This window comes from Marmota monax, unplaced genomic scaffold (assembly GCF_021218885.2).
Source record: "Marmota monax isolate L192 unplaced genomic scaffold, Marmota_monax_Labrador192_F-V1.1 WCK01_AAM20220418_F8-fsc00055, whole genome shotgun sequence".
NCBI lineage: Eukaryota > Metazoa > Chordata > Mammalia > Rodentia > Sciuridae > Marmota > Marmota monax.
In genome coordinates this window covers 5,530,085-5,543,188 of record NW_026695205.1, presented here as the reverse complement: position 1 = coordinate 5,543,188, position 13,104 = coordinate 5,530,085, and the positions used below count along the sequence as shown (strand labels likewise).

General features: G+C 47.5%; 1 protein-coding gene across 1 annotated transcript; it reads right to left on the bottom strand.

Moving 5' to 3' along the window:
• Positions 1 to 114: 114 nt before the first annotated feature.
• On the bottom strand, positions 115 to 12,535 carry Serpinc1 (serpin family C member 1). Its single transcript, XM_046430127.2, has 7 exons — positions 12,375 to 12,535; positions 10,138 to 10,507; positions 6,979 to 7,194; positions 6,004 to 6,141; positions 3,860 to 4,250; positions 2,600 to 2,664; positions 115 to 369 (listed from the first exon to the last, which is right to left on the bottom strand). The coding sequence occupies exons 1-7, from the start codon at positions 12,413 to 12,415 to the stop codon at positions 193 to 195; spliced, it is 1,398 nt and encodes a 465-aa protein (XP_046286083.1). The 5' UTR covers positions 12,416 to 12,535; the 3' UTR covers positions 115 to 192.
• Between the last annotated feature and the right edge of the window lie 569 nt (positions 12,536 to 13,104).

Below are 13,104 nucleotides of genomic sequence, written 5' to 3'. Positions count from 1 at the left end.
AGATTGTGCAAGGGGGAGAGAACAGTTGAAAGCATCATTTTACCAAATGCCCCAATAGCCTCTCTTTTTCCTTCCCTTGTCTTCATTTCAGGTAGCAAAGTCCTTTCACAACTGTGAGATGGGAGTAGTTGTATTTATTTTTACTTCTATTCACAAACCAAAATAGGAAGAGGCTCAAAGAATACTAATACTTTAGTGAACGCAAGGGTTGGCTACTCTCCCCATGAAGATAATAGTGTTCAGAACAACTTCCCTTATAAGAACAAGGAAGGGCCTGTTGGCCTTGAAGGTCACCCTATTGGGGTTCAGCGAACGGCCGGCGATGCTGACGACAGTGCTTGCTGCTGCTTCGCTACCTTCCTCGTTCACCTGCAAGTCACACAGGAAACACAACTGCTGTATTAGCTGCTCTGTGGCTCTCCAAGGCTGGGGCCTCATTCGCAGATGGGCAGTTCCTCGAAAGGCTGTTTGTCTTCCAGTGGTAAAGAATGGGTCAGAGCAAGCTCCCTCCAGAACCCTACTTCTACTCAAATTCTTTTATTTTTTTTTAAGGTACTGGGGATTAAACCCAGGGGCACTCACCACTGAGCCACATCCCCAGCCCTATTTTGTATTTTACTTAGAGACAGGGTCTCACTGAGTTGCTTAGCACCTCACTTTTACTGAGGATGGCTTTGAACTCATGATCCTCCTGACTCAGCCTCCCAAGCTGCTGGGATTACAGGTGTGCGCCACCACCGCACCTGGCTCTACTCATTCTTTGACCCAGTGAATGTAATGCACTTGTGTACATCCATCCAAGCCTTGCAGGAGTTCACTCATGTTCCCCTGAGCCAGAAGTCTGAATGTACACAATGATTCCGGCTGGCATCATTGAACATGGTGTCACAAGGTTATTTTGTACTAACTGCCGAAGGAAAGTCTGACCCAAGGTCAGAGCTGCAGATGTAACTACCCCAAACCGCTACTCAGGACTCAGCTTATGAAGAGGGTCCTCTGGCTGGATAAGATGGGTTTTTCTTGAAGTAACAGACTGAGACAAAGCTATTTGAACTTGGCTGAGAGACAGAATCGCTACATCTAGAAGGACATCAGAAAATGCTGCCTGACTACCCAGAATATCACTAGCTTTGTCCCTGTGAGAACTTCAGGTCCCTGAGCTTTGTGGTCCTGGTTAATGGTGTTTTCCCCTCTCCTGGTCTTCCTTCCACTTCTTCCTTCTCCCTTCCTTACCCTCTGTCTCTCCACAGTGTCTTTTTCATGCTCATTCTGGTACTAAATTTAATAGCAGACTAGAGCTTTTACCAACAGGTTCAGGATCTTTCAGTCTGCAGACTTCCTCCTGTCCCTTGAGCCACTTCCCTCACAACTAACCCTTTCCTACTGAGTTTGAGCCTTGGAACCATGTTTACTGGCATCACACTCTGCACCTTTTTCTTTGACCACAACCTTTTTTTTTTTTTTTTTTTTCCTTTTTGGCACCAGGGATTAAAACCAGGGGCACTCAACCACTGAGCCCCATCCCCAGCCCTGTTTGGTATTTTATTTAGAGACAGGGTCTCACTGAGTTGCTTAGAGCCTCGCTTTTGCTGGGGCTGGCTTTGAACTCTCAATCCTCCAGCCTCAGCCTCCCAAGCCACTGGGATTATAGGCATGTGCCACCATGCCTGGGACAACCTCCTTTCTTCACAGCTTCCTCAGTCCTGGGAATATCTCTAACATTGGTCCATCTCCTTTGCCTTACAGTCTGGCTTCCATGAAGAATGGTCTACACTGGTAAATCCCAAATCTGATTGTACATCACAATCCCCTAAGAGTTTGTAAATAAACAGATTCTCAAACCCCATCTCAGAATTTCCAATGGTGAAGAGCCCCAGATGACTAACACTGTTGGTCCACAGTTTACCCTCTGAGCACCAGAAGCTCCGTAAGTGATACAGAGCTATCGTTCTATGGAGGCCTCTGTTGGGGGAGCGTAAGTTAAACAGTATTTGACTGTCTTCCTCGGTAAGGGACTTCTCACATCTCAACATGGCAGTATGCATATTAATCTCTCAAGAAGAGGGTACACATTTATTTGTCCACCTAACTTTTCATTTCCTGCAATGTAGTCTAGTGCTCCCATTCTCCAGAACACTCTTCAGGACTGATCCACACCGGTACAATTAGGCATGTTCTGTCCAAATTCCTCAGCAAAAGGTAACTGCATTCACTTTCAATCTTCTTGCTAGATACTTTCTGTTTTCTTAAAATTCCTCTTGGTTCTCCTCCTCCTCCTCCTCTGAAGTCCTTCTCAGTGGCCTTTGATTGTTCCTTTTTCTGTGTCACCCTCCCCTAAATATTTGTGTCCCTGTGTCCTGTGTGACCTGCTATGTGGAGTGGGGAGAGGAGGCTGGGACAGCCCCATCATGAGGGTTTCGGAGGAGGGTCATATGCAGGAGACCTCACAGAGGAGAGGACTACAGGTTTGGGTTGAGGTGCTAGAAGTTGCCCCCTCCACTCCTGTGTCCAGTTGTCCTAGCATCTAGGCCATAAGGGCTAGTGCAGCAAGACTGCCAGTTACATGAGATTCAGAAAACCGCACTGGAAGGGAACTCACCTCAAGAAAGGCCTTGTGGAATGCATCTGAGACATAGAGGTCATTCCGGCCATCTGCAACAATACCTAGGAGGAAGTCCAGAGAAGGTTCTATGAAATGGGAGGAAGTTGACTTCAACGCACAGACAGGAATTCAGTTGGAATTAAGAGGTCCTTTGGGATTTTTTTGAAAAATAGAAATCCTGGGCCTTCACCTAATAATACCTCCACAGTGAATATGTGTTAAAAATAATAGAGTACTTTGGGCTAGTTCAGCCTGGCTCTTGTGGATCTAACCTCAACCTTCAGCTCTTTGGAGTGGGTGGGGAAAGGTGGGATTTTTGTTTGTTTCCTTGCTACTGGGAATTGAACCCAGGGGGGCTCTACCACTGAGCTATATCTCCAGCCTTTTTGATTTTTTAAATATTTTTTTAATTATAGACACACAATATCTTATTTTTATGTAGTGCTGAGGATCAAACCCAGTGCCTCACACATGTGAGGCAAGCGCTCCATCACTGACTTATAGCCCCAGGCCCTTTTTAAATTTTCATTTTGAAATAAAGTCTCCCTATGTTGCTAAGGCTGGCCTCAAACTTGCTTCAGTCTCCTGAGTAGCTGGGATTATACTGTGCATCCCCATGCTCAGAAGGATTTTGTTTTTAAAAAAAGGCCCTCACCTACTTTGTAGGAATAGCTTTCTTTTCCATCTAGCCACATTTTTAAGAGGTGGGTTGACCTTCAGAACTAGTTTATAGTTGTCAGCCCAGTAAAGATAAATCCAATGACCTACCATCTTATAGAACTTTTTTTTTTTTTAACTGGGGATTGAACCTAAGGGTGCTTTACCGCTGAGCTCTCCAGCCCTTTTTATTTTTTTATTTTGAGACAGGGTCTCACTAAGTTGACAAGGCTGGCCTCCGTCAGACACTTGCCATCCTCCCGCCTTAGCCTCCTGAGTCACTGATATTACAGGCATGTGCTTCTTCACCTGGCTTCTAATTCCTTTTTGAGTTCTTCTCCACATGGTTCCATCTCCTCTGTAAGATACAGATTCATAGGGCACTAGGGCTAACTGGACCAGTGGCAATACAAGAGCAAATTTCCCCTTTCATAGAAGAAACTGAGGCCTCAAAAGAGGAAGGACTTTCCACAGTTAGCAGAGAGCTGGTATCAGAATCTAGGTGTCCTCACCCGTGGCTTTGTTCTGCTCTTTCTTCCACTCTTTCCCTTGCTCAAACCACCTTGGGACAGAGAGGAGGAAACTTCCTCCTGTACCAACCTGGGAGCCTGGACTTCTCAGGGGTGAACAGATCAACAAGACCCATGTCTTGCAGCTGCTCCTTCAAACTGAAGTTGTCCTCAATGCGGAAGCGGGGCACGTGGGCCACCAGCATCATCTCTGACAACTCATCCAGCCACTCCTGCAGGACTTCAGGGGTGAGTTCCTGCTCCACCTTGGCCAGGCTCTTCTCAGGCCTGGGCAGGATGAGCACCATGGTGATATCATCTCCTTTGAAAGGCAACTCAAGCACCTGGGTGCCTTCTGCCACACGCCGGTACCGGAACTTGCCCTCCTGGTACATCATAGATGCTAAGCATGTCTTCCCATCAGCCATGTAGAACGGCTCCTTCCTTGTGTTCTCAGGGCTGAACTTTGACTTCCACAGCCCCTGGAAGAAGGCGCCAGGAGAGATGGTCACAAAGCAAGAACAAAAACATTCATAGAAGAATATTATTGAAATGAGAAATATCTTATTACATTAATATATGTAAGTATAATTATTAGGAAGAATACTGAAGTAGCAGGCATGAAAAGATTAATAACAACTGTATTGCAGTGATGGAATTATAAATGGGTTTTGTTCTGTGTACTTCCTATATTTCTCAAAATTTCAGCAGTGACTATTGCTTTTATAATCCAGAAAAATAAAAGCTAAAACCAAGAATAACCTATAAACTTCCTCTCAAGTTCACGAGTTTAATCCAAGTTACCTTTTTTTAAAAAAAATATTTTTATTCGAACATAGTTCCTCACACATGCTGGGCAAGTGGTCCGCCCTGAGCCCCAGCCCAGCCCTCAAGTTGTCTTTTGCTCTCTGCCTTCCTCCAGCCTCATTCTGCAGGGCTAACCTCTGAAGTTCTGGCTCTGCCCCTGACAAGGAGAGGCCAGACAGATAACCGAGGGTTGGCCTGGTGGCACTGAGGCAGGGGCTGGGTTCTGACTGACTTCCTGCACCATTCCTTGTCACTTTTTGGCTCTTACCTCTTGGGACAAGTCATTTAACTCTGAGTGATGGCTTCTCTGGGTAAGGTTAGCGGCTGGTGACAGCTAATATTTATAAAATGCTTACTGTGTACAGTAGGGGCATACAGATACTACTTCATGCAATTTACATGGATTGATTTTTTCAGTCTCCTCTGTTACCCCATGAGGTAAGTGTATCATTATCATCATCTTATAGATGCCAAAATTTCCAGAGGAAATTCCTGGTGGCTCTCACACAAATTCACACACTAGGAAGAGTCAGGATTTGAAACTCATCTATATAAGTGACTCAAGTTCTCTTTTTTGGTGTTGTATCAAAAGGGCTACCAAGCTCTGTTTTCTTTCTTGGATTCCCACTATCTTTAAAAACTACTGAACTCTTGGGGAAATAGAAGAGGAGGCAAACAAATGGTAAATTGTTCTGTAAACTGTTAGGGGTGAGCTACTACACTATGGAAAGGTCCTCAACTCTATTCTTGGGGAGGGGGATCCCAAGAGACAGTGTGATTGGCAACAGCAAAGACAGACTAAACCCCTTGGGCCTCCTGGAGGAAGGAGGGGAGAATGCATATGGAGCACGCCCCAGAATGAACAGTATGCCACAACTCAACTTCTGCTGGTGGGCCTCTTGAAAGCCAGGGATCTGTTTGTTTGCACTATCCTCTTGATTCTCCTTCTTAATGGAATCAATTATGAAGTCCTTGGAACTCTTGACTCCGAGGAAGACAAGGCCATCTACATGGTCAAATAACTAGGCCTCTGCTAAATCTGAGGTGAGCCTGGCACATAGAGATTCAGAAGCTTCAGGCAGAGGAGCTGAGTCTCTGTACAAACCACTCCAGACAATCTTGTCACTGAGAATTGTCAACAGATGCTGTCATTTTGTTCCAGATTTCAAGTGGAGTCAACAGGATGACAGAAAGTATCACACGTGGGGTTTGTGAGTGTGTGTACTCTGCCCCAAGCTTAGGGATACGACTGAGCCTCCTGGACCTCAGCCCAGCTGCCATGGTCCTAAAAGTTCTATGCTCTCAGCAAATTTATGTCTGCCCAGACCACACATGGACTGTTTCACAGAAGGGAAATGTCTACATGTGCCCAACGGTGTGAAAGAGGAAGAGGAAGTCCCTGGGGACCCCCAGGTCCATTTTGAGTACCTTGAAGTAAATGGTGTTGACCAGCACCAGAACAGTGAGCTCATTGATGGCGTCCCTGGGAATGACGTCAGTGATCCGGCCTTCAGTCTTATTGGCTACCCATTTGTTGATGGTCACTCTGGCCTGCTCTGCATTTTCCTAAGGAGAACAGGAAACAAACCTTTGCTGTTCAGTTGCTTGTCCATAGTCACGTGAAACATTTCATTTTGCTCACCATCTCTCTGTGCTCTCCCACAATTTGGTTTGGAAGCATCACTTTTCCCCAAACTGAGCAAATCTCATTCATATAATGCAGTGCCACCAAATTTCCATACAGCTAATTAATCTATAAGAAAGAACAAAAAGAAGAGGAAGAAAAAAAGAAACAGCAAAAAAGAAGAGAGTCTGGGAAAAGAAGATAAAATATTATCTTTTCTGACTTTGGAAAACCTGAACCCACAAAAGCAGAGTTTCCAAACACACATCCTGTGGGAAGCAGGGATTTGTGGCAGGCTGAGAGGACAGGGAGGAGGAATGCCTGGCTGGCAAATCAGTTGGAGAAATGCCAGCGTATTTCTTTGTTGCAGAACTCCTCAGAACACTTAATAGCTTCTGTGCTTCATTAATTTTTGAGAATGTGAAATGAGCATCATATACCATTTTATTTGACCATGGTAATTGTTTACATTAAATAGGTCTCTTGTAGGACTAGCATCTCCAGAACAGCCTTTGGTATGTGTTTGAACATAGTGATGCAAATGAAGAATCCATGATTTATGCAAGTTTTTCAGAGCAACCTCTACAACCTAGGTATGGGTACCATTGATTTCTGAGGATGTATCAAGTAGGAATATGTATCCCAGGGGTATGGACTTGTACCATCCTCCACCAGTCTTCAGCCTGCAGAGCAGAGTTAATTTGGACCCTGTTTTTCTACCTCCTCAGTTTCTGAGTGGAGAGGAAAAACTCAGGTTAGAGAGGACACCTACACCTCACCTTGAAGTCCAAGGGCTGCAGCTTGGCTCCATAGACCACCTCACTGATATCCTGGTAGGTCTCATTGAAGGTCAGAGATTTGTCTCCAAAGAGGCGGTTAGCTGATACCAATGTGGAAGATTTGTTGGCTTTTCGATAGAGTCGGCAGTTCAGTTTGGCAAAGAAGAAGTGGACCTGATCAGATGTTTTCTCAGAGATGGTGTCAAACTTAAAAACCTAGAGAAGGAAGAGAAGATGCTGGGTTTGTAGGGCAGCCTGGGTGACAAGGTGGTGAGCACAGCAGGGACCTCAGTGTCAGCTACTCCAAGCTCAGCGCCTGGCATGGCATGCGAGCTCAGCTCATATTTCTAAAATGAATAAATGGATAAAAGAAGTCTAAAGGGCAGGAAGGACAAAGGGAAAGACGGAGACTGGGTGCCACCTACATTCTCTAAAGGGCACCCACCAACACAGAGATGCTTTCTCACTGGAATGGGAATGGTCCTCTTGATGATGCTGGACAGGGAGACATGGACACAAGACCACGTCTCTGCTCGTAACAGACACTGTCGTGGCATCCTCAGGGTCAGCAGCTCCTGGGGACTCTGGGATACTGGTTGTGTGAGGGTGAGAAAGGAAGAGAGTCCAGCGAGGGAATAAATGGGCCCATAATAAAAGAGTCTCCAAGTTGAAAAGGACTCAAAGGTCGCCGTGCCAGTCAGAACCACAGAGTTGTCAGAGGCCCGTCCTACCTTCACCATCCTAAGGCGAAACGGTGAGGCTGCTCTTCCCCTCCCAGCCATGCTGTCCTCAGGTGACAAAGGCCTGCCGCTTTTATCCTTTGACTGTGGTTTACCTGATTTGTTCCAGTATGCCCCCACTTTTTTCTTTTTAAAGATTGTGCTTTGGGCTGGGGTTGTGGCTCAGTGGTAGAGCGCTCGCCCCGCACGTGCAAGACCCTGGGTTTGATCCTCAGCACCACATAAAAATAAATAAGTGAAATAAAGGTGCTGTGTCCAACTACAACTAAAAATATATATATTTAAAAAAAAAGAGTTTCTCTTTTCTCTAGAGAAATAGAGCTCAACCGTACTTCTCTAATACATGGCATCTTGTCTTGGAAGATCTTGTAGAAAGGAGGGCCTGAAGGACTGCTAGTTTGGAAACGGTGTTCTGTTTCTTTTCCCAGCACTAGGGATCAAACCCAGGGCCGTGTGCATTGCTAGGCAAGTGTCCTACAACTGAAGCCACCCCCTAGACCTTGTTTCTGGTCTTATAGGAAAGATCAGATTTAAACTCTCACCTGGGGCGAGAGACAGTGGTATGTGGAAGTGCTTTGAGACCAACACCAATGTATGCAGAGCAACTGAGGAGAAGGCGGTAGCATGGGTCCTAACAGTTTCTGCCAGGTGGGCTCTCCTGTGCTCCCAGCCATTCAGGAGCCTGAGGCAGGAGCATCCCAAGTTCTAGGCCAGCCTCAGAAACCTAGTGAGACTCTCAACAACTCAGCAAGACCCTGCCTTGAAACAAAAAATAAAAAAATAAAAAGAGCTGGGGATGTAGCTCGTGGTAAAGCCCCCCTGGGTTCAATCCCTGGTACAAAAAAAAGTTTCTAGCCCAGGTGCAGTGGCCATGCCTATAATCCCAGTTACTTGGGAGGGTGTGGCAAGAGGATCGTGAGTTCAAGGTCAGCCTGGGCAATAAGATCCTATCTTAAAATTAAAAAGGATTGGGGGTGTAGCTCAGTGGTAGAGTGCCCACCATAACAAAAATAAGTAAATAAATAAGCATTGAGAGTACCTAACAGCGAAAGGATAGTCTCTTCAATAAGTCTCTTTTGTGTGTTGGGGTAACACACAAAAAAATAAATTAGAAGGGCTAGAGGTGGAGCTCTGATGTACAGTGCTTTCTTGGCACACGTGAGGTGCTGGGTTCAATCCCCTCTACGACAAAAAATGAGAAAAGAAAAAGAAAAAAAGAGAATAGAAAGAAAAAAGGGGTGGAGGGAGGTGAGGAGAGAGAGGAGAGAAAACCTGAAGAAAGCCAGCCAGGCACTATGGAGGGATTAAGGACCTAGTGTTCCATCTATGACCTCTTATACTGGTATCATTGGCTACTTAATTTATGGCATTTCTTATCTTTTCCCACTTCCCTCCCACAAAAAAGCAGGATGGGGACTAAGTCACTGATCTGAAATGATTAGTTTTTCCCAGAGCAAGAAAAAGCTCTCACATCCTTGGCTTCCCTGGCACCAGATCTCAAGGTAAAATCCAAGGTCCTTTTTTGTTTTTTCTTGGTACTGGGGATTGAACCCAGGGGCACTTTACCACTGAGCTACATCCCCAGCCCCAACACTAAGTTTCTTGGGGTCTCACTAAGTTGCTGAGGCTGTAGTCCTCCTGCCTCAGCCTCCCAAGTCACTGGGATTACACACTTGTGCTACTGTGCCTGGCAATCCTCGAGTCTTCACCCACAGAGCACATTGCCGGAGCTCTGCTCCCATACCAAGACAGGAACTGAGAGTCTACACCTCCAGGTACGTTGTCTGGCACACAGATAGTGCTGAATAAACACATAACTATGATCAAATGAGTGAATAAATATATAATGAAAGAATGACTAAAAAGAGAAGTTTTAAGAAACACAGGGCTACACCCATTTAAAAACACCCTAAAGAGGGCTGGGGTTGTAGCTCAGTGGTAGTGTGCTTGCCTAGTGTGAAGCATTGGGTTTGATTCTCAGCACTACATACACATACAAATAAATAAAGTAAAGGTACATTAACAACTAACTTTTTTTTTAAAGGGAGTACGATTGGATGAGCATATTTAGGAGCCAACCTTAAAAAAAAAAAAAAAAAAAACACCCTAAAAGAGGAAACTCTATAATACGGTCATCCAGGTAGTAATTCTGAGTGACTCAGGAGGCTGAAGCAGGAGGATGGCAACTACTCAGTGAGGCCCTGTCTCAAAAATAAAAAATTAGCAGACTGGAGATTCAGCTTAGTGGTAGAGAGCACCTGTCTAGCATGTGCCCTGGGTTCCATCTGCAGTACCAAAAAAAAAAAGTCATGACACATGAAGTAGTGATTCAAAGGAAATAATCTGAAATGAGGTCCCTATGTGTTGGTAAACCAAAAGATGCTCCCAGCAAAGAAGCTGAAGAGAGCTCCCGTTGTACCTCCATGAGCTGCTTGAGGGTGTCGTTACAAGCCCCCAGCTTGGTCATAGCGAAAGCTGTGGAGATACTCAGGGGCGACAGGAAAATGTTGTCGTTGTCATTCTTGGAGTCTGCCAGGTGCTGATAGAAGGTGGTGGCAAAGCGGGAATTGGCCTTGGACAGCTCCCAGACCCGCCGGTTGGTGGCCTCGGGGATCTTCTGCTCCAAGCCCTCATCCTCAGGCGCTTTTTTCTCTGGGGAGCGGTAAATGCACATGGGATTCACGGGAACGTCCCGTGGCTTGGCTGTGCAGATGTCCTCCACAGGATTCCCATGGCAGGCCACACAGCCCCAGAGGCCAATGAGCAGCAAGCAGAGAAGACACGCTTTCCTGAGAGGGACAGAAGGCTGAGTTAAGTAGGCTGGGCAGCCCCACGCCACTGGCCACCAGGGGTCTGCCCAGGAAAGCTGAGGAGGGCGGCCCCTCAGGTGGCCAGGAGGAGGGCCAGGCCTCCAGCTGAGCACAAGCCCAGACTCCTCACGAGCAGATGGCCCCTGCTGAGGCCCTTGCTGGGCGCAGGGCGGGGGGCTTGGGGAAGTGAGGGAGCCGCTTGGCCAGGCTGCTGCGGGAAGCCCTCCCAGATGGAGCGGGATTTCCTGGATCATGGAGGATGTTTGGGATTTAGAAGAGAAGGGGTGAGAAAGACTGTGTGGAACCAAGGCTCCGCCCTCCCACTGAGCCCAGGCCCACTGCTTGGGACACAGGCCCACCTGGCAGTCCTGCAGGTTCCTGTGAAGTAGGGCCCGCCAGGGCGTCTTTCTCCCGGCACACCTTGTCTCCCTTCCTCAGCTCAGGTCAGGGAATGGGACCCCTGAGTCGCCGCGGATGCCTCTCTCTCTTCCTCCTTCTTTAGTTAGACCCCAGAGTTGATGAATTCTGCTTCCCTTTCCTCTCACCAACCGCTGCCCCTGCCTTAACTCAGACCCCCAGCCTCCTGTTCGTTCTTCCCGTGCAGCAGTCTGAACCCTGGGCCTCGTGCATCCTGGCAAGCGCTCTGCCACTCACCTACAGCCCAGCTCTTTTTTTCAAATGTTGTTCTGAGACAGGGTCTCACCAGGTTGCCCAGGTTGGCCTTAGACTTGGTGGTCCCTCCTGCCTGAGCCTCCCGAATGGTTGGGATCAGGCCTTCATCTTTTTTTTTTTTTTTTCTTTGCTTGAAAATTTTAATAGTTTTCAACAGGAGATCACTAGATATAAATGAAGCTAATCTCGGTTTTTAGAAAATGAAGCAGTAGAATTGTAGAGAGAGAGAGAGAGAGAGAGAGAGAATTGGGACACCCAATAAAACAGACCAAGCGATCACATCTCTGTAATATTTCTATAGATAAGACGGAGCTAGGACTTCCTTAGGGTGGTTTGGGGTCCCTGGGTCTATAGAAGGGACTCTGTATCTGGGGACTGAGGCTCCTCACCTCCCCCTGGCAGAAAAAGGCAGCAATACAGAGAACCCCACTGAGGTGGTCTGCTGGGCAAGCAGGGGGCTAGGAGTCGAGAGGGGCTGAGGGACATCTATCTTTTTGCGTGGTTGGAGGCCAACCCTGCAGCTCTGAAGAAAGAGGTGCACCGTGGGAGAGAGGTGGAGGAAGGCAGGTCGGGAATCTGCCATCCATCTCCCGACTCCATTGCCCTCCGCTTCCCATGTTGTCCTTCAGCATATTTGGAAATACAAATGGAAGCTGGAGGGGCCTTGGAGCTGTGCTAAGCATAAAGAAAAACCATGATGAACTGAGTCACCGCTTCACTTCTAGCCTCCCGTGACAACCCAGATCAAGAAGGGACTGCGCGTGGCATGGGGGTGGGGGTGTCTCGCTGTGAAAAGGGACAGGACTTCAGCCATTGAGTCAAAGGTCAGTGAGACCTCGGGCAGTGGGAACGGAGTGGAAGGAGGAGCAGGGAGGGAGCCAGGAGGTCCTCCAGGTCTCAGTCTGCCCCTGTTCACACGCAGGCAGCCTGGACAGTCCCCTCCAGCGTCCAGTTCTGCAATCTGCAAGGCATCTTTGCACAAAGGAAGGCACCTCCTGGTGTCTTGGGCTGATCCGGGTGTGGCTTAGGGAAGTGCCTTACCCCGGGAGGGCTGCGGGCTCCTGCAATGACATCTCTTAACAGGTCCCTAAGTACAAGCCAGGCCTGGTCTTCTCGAGGTGTGGCAGGTGGAAAGCCAGTGAGAGCATGCAAAGGGCAAGCGCGCCCCTCTTACCTTTCCCCAGCAGCTGCAGTTCCTGTCCCAACGGACCCCATGACCACTGATCCCCCAGGGCGGGCTAGTGGAGATGGTGTGGTCTGAGGCAATCCCTCTGAAAACTGGTTCTTTCCTCTAAATCTGACTCAGGTTCCAGAGGCCAGGGTGGGGGGGGAGCTGGATAGGAGGGGAGGACTGAGGTCAAAGACTGATGACCAGTTCCCTGGGTTAAGCAAGCATAGGCCCTGGTGTTTAATCAATAGAGAAGCTGAAGTCCAGTCAGCCTAGGGAAGATAAGAACCACCTTTCTTGTCCACAGTCTCTCACACTCCTCTCCTTCTTTATAGAAGAGGAAAAAAACATGTTTATGAATACAAACTTGGCTAGGAAATACCTGATTCAGGAGAACCTTGTAGGGATTTTTTTTTTTTACTTTATTTATTTTTTTGGCTGGTTATTTAGTTCAGGGAGTAAGAATAGGTGAACTAACTACCAAGTTGGATGTCAGAAACTTCTAGACCTCTGCCTGTTCAGTACAATATCCCCTCTCTCGTGGCTTGGGGGGTTGGATACTGTCTGAATAGAGAGGGAAAGTGGAACGAGCTGCAGGTCTCTGGCCAGAGCCAGGACACACATTGGCTACACCCGTGGCCCAGATGGGCCTGTTCCACACTCAGCCCTGAAGCCATGGGAGGGAGACACCAACACAGGAGCTTCAGGTGCAGCCAAGAGTTTCTCTGAAGAGTAA

Coding starts and splice junctions, on each gene's coding strand:
- Serpinc1 (XM_046430127.2), bottom strand. CDS start 12,415: ATGGGGTCCGTTGGGACAGGAACTGCAGCTGCTGGGGAAAG. Junction 4,251..6,003: donor TCAACACCATTTACTTCAAG/GTACTCAAAATG, acceptor GCCTTCTTCCAG/GGGCTGTGGAAGTCAAAGTT. Junction 370..2,599: donor TCCACAAGGCCTTTCTTGAG/GTGAGTTCCCTT, acceptor TGTGACTTGCAG/GTGAACGAGGAAGGTAGCGA.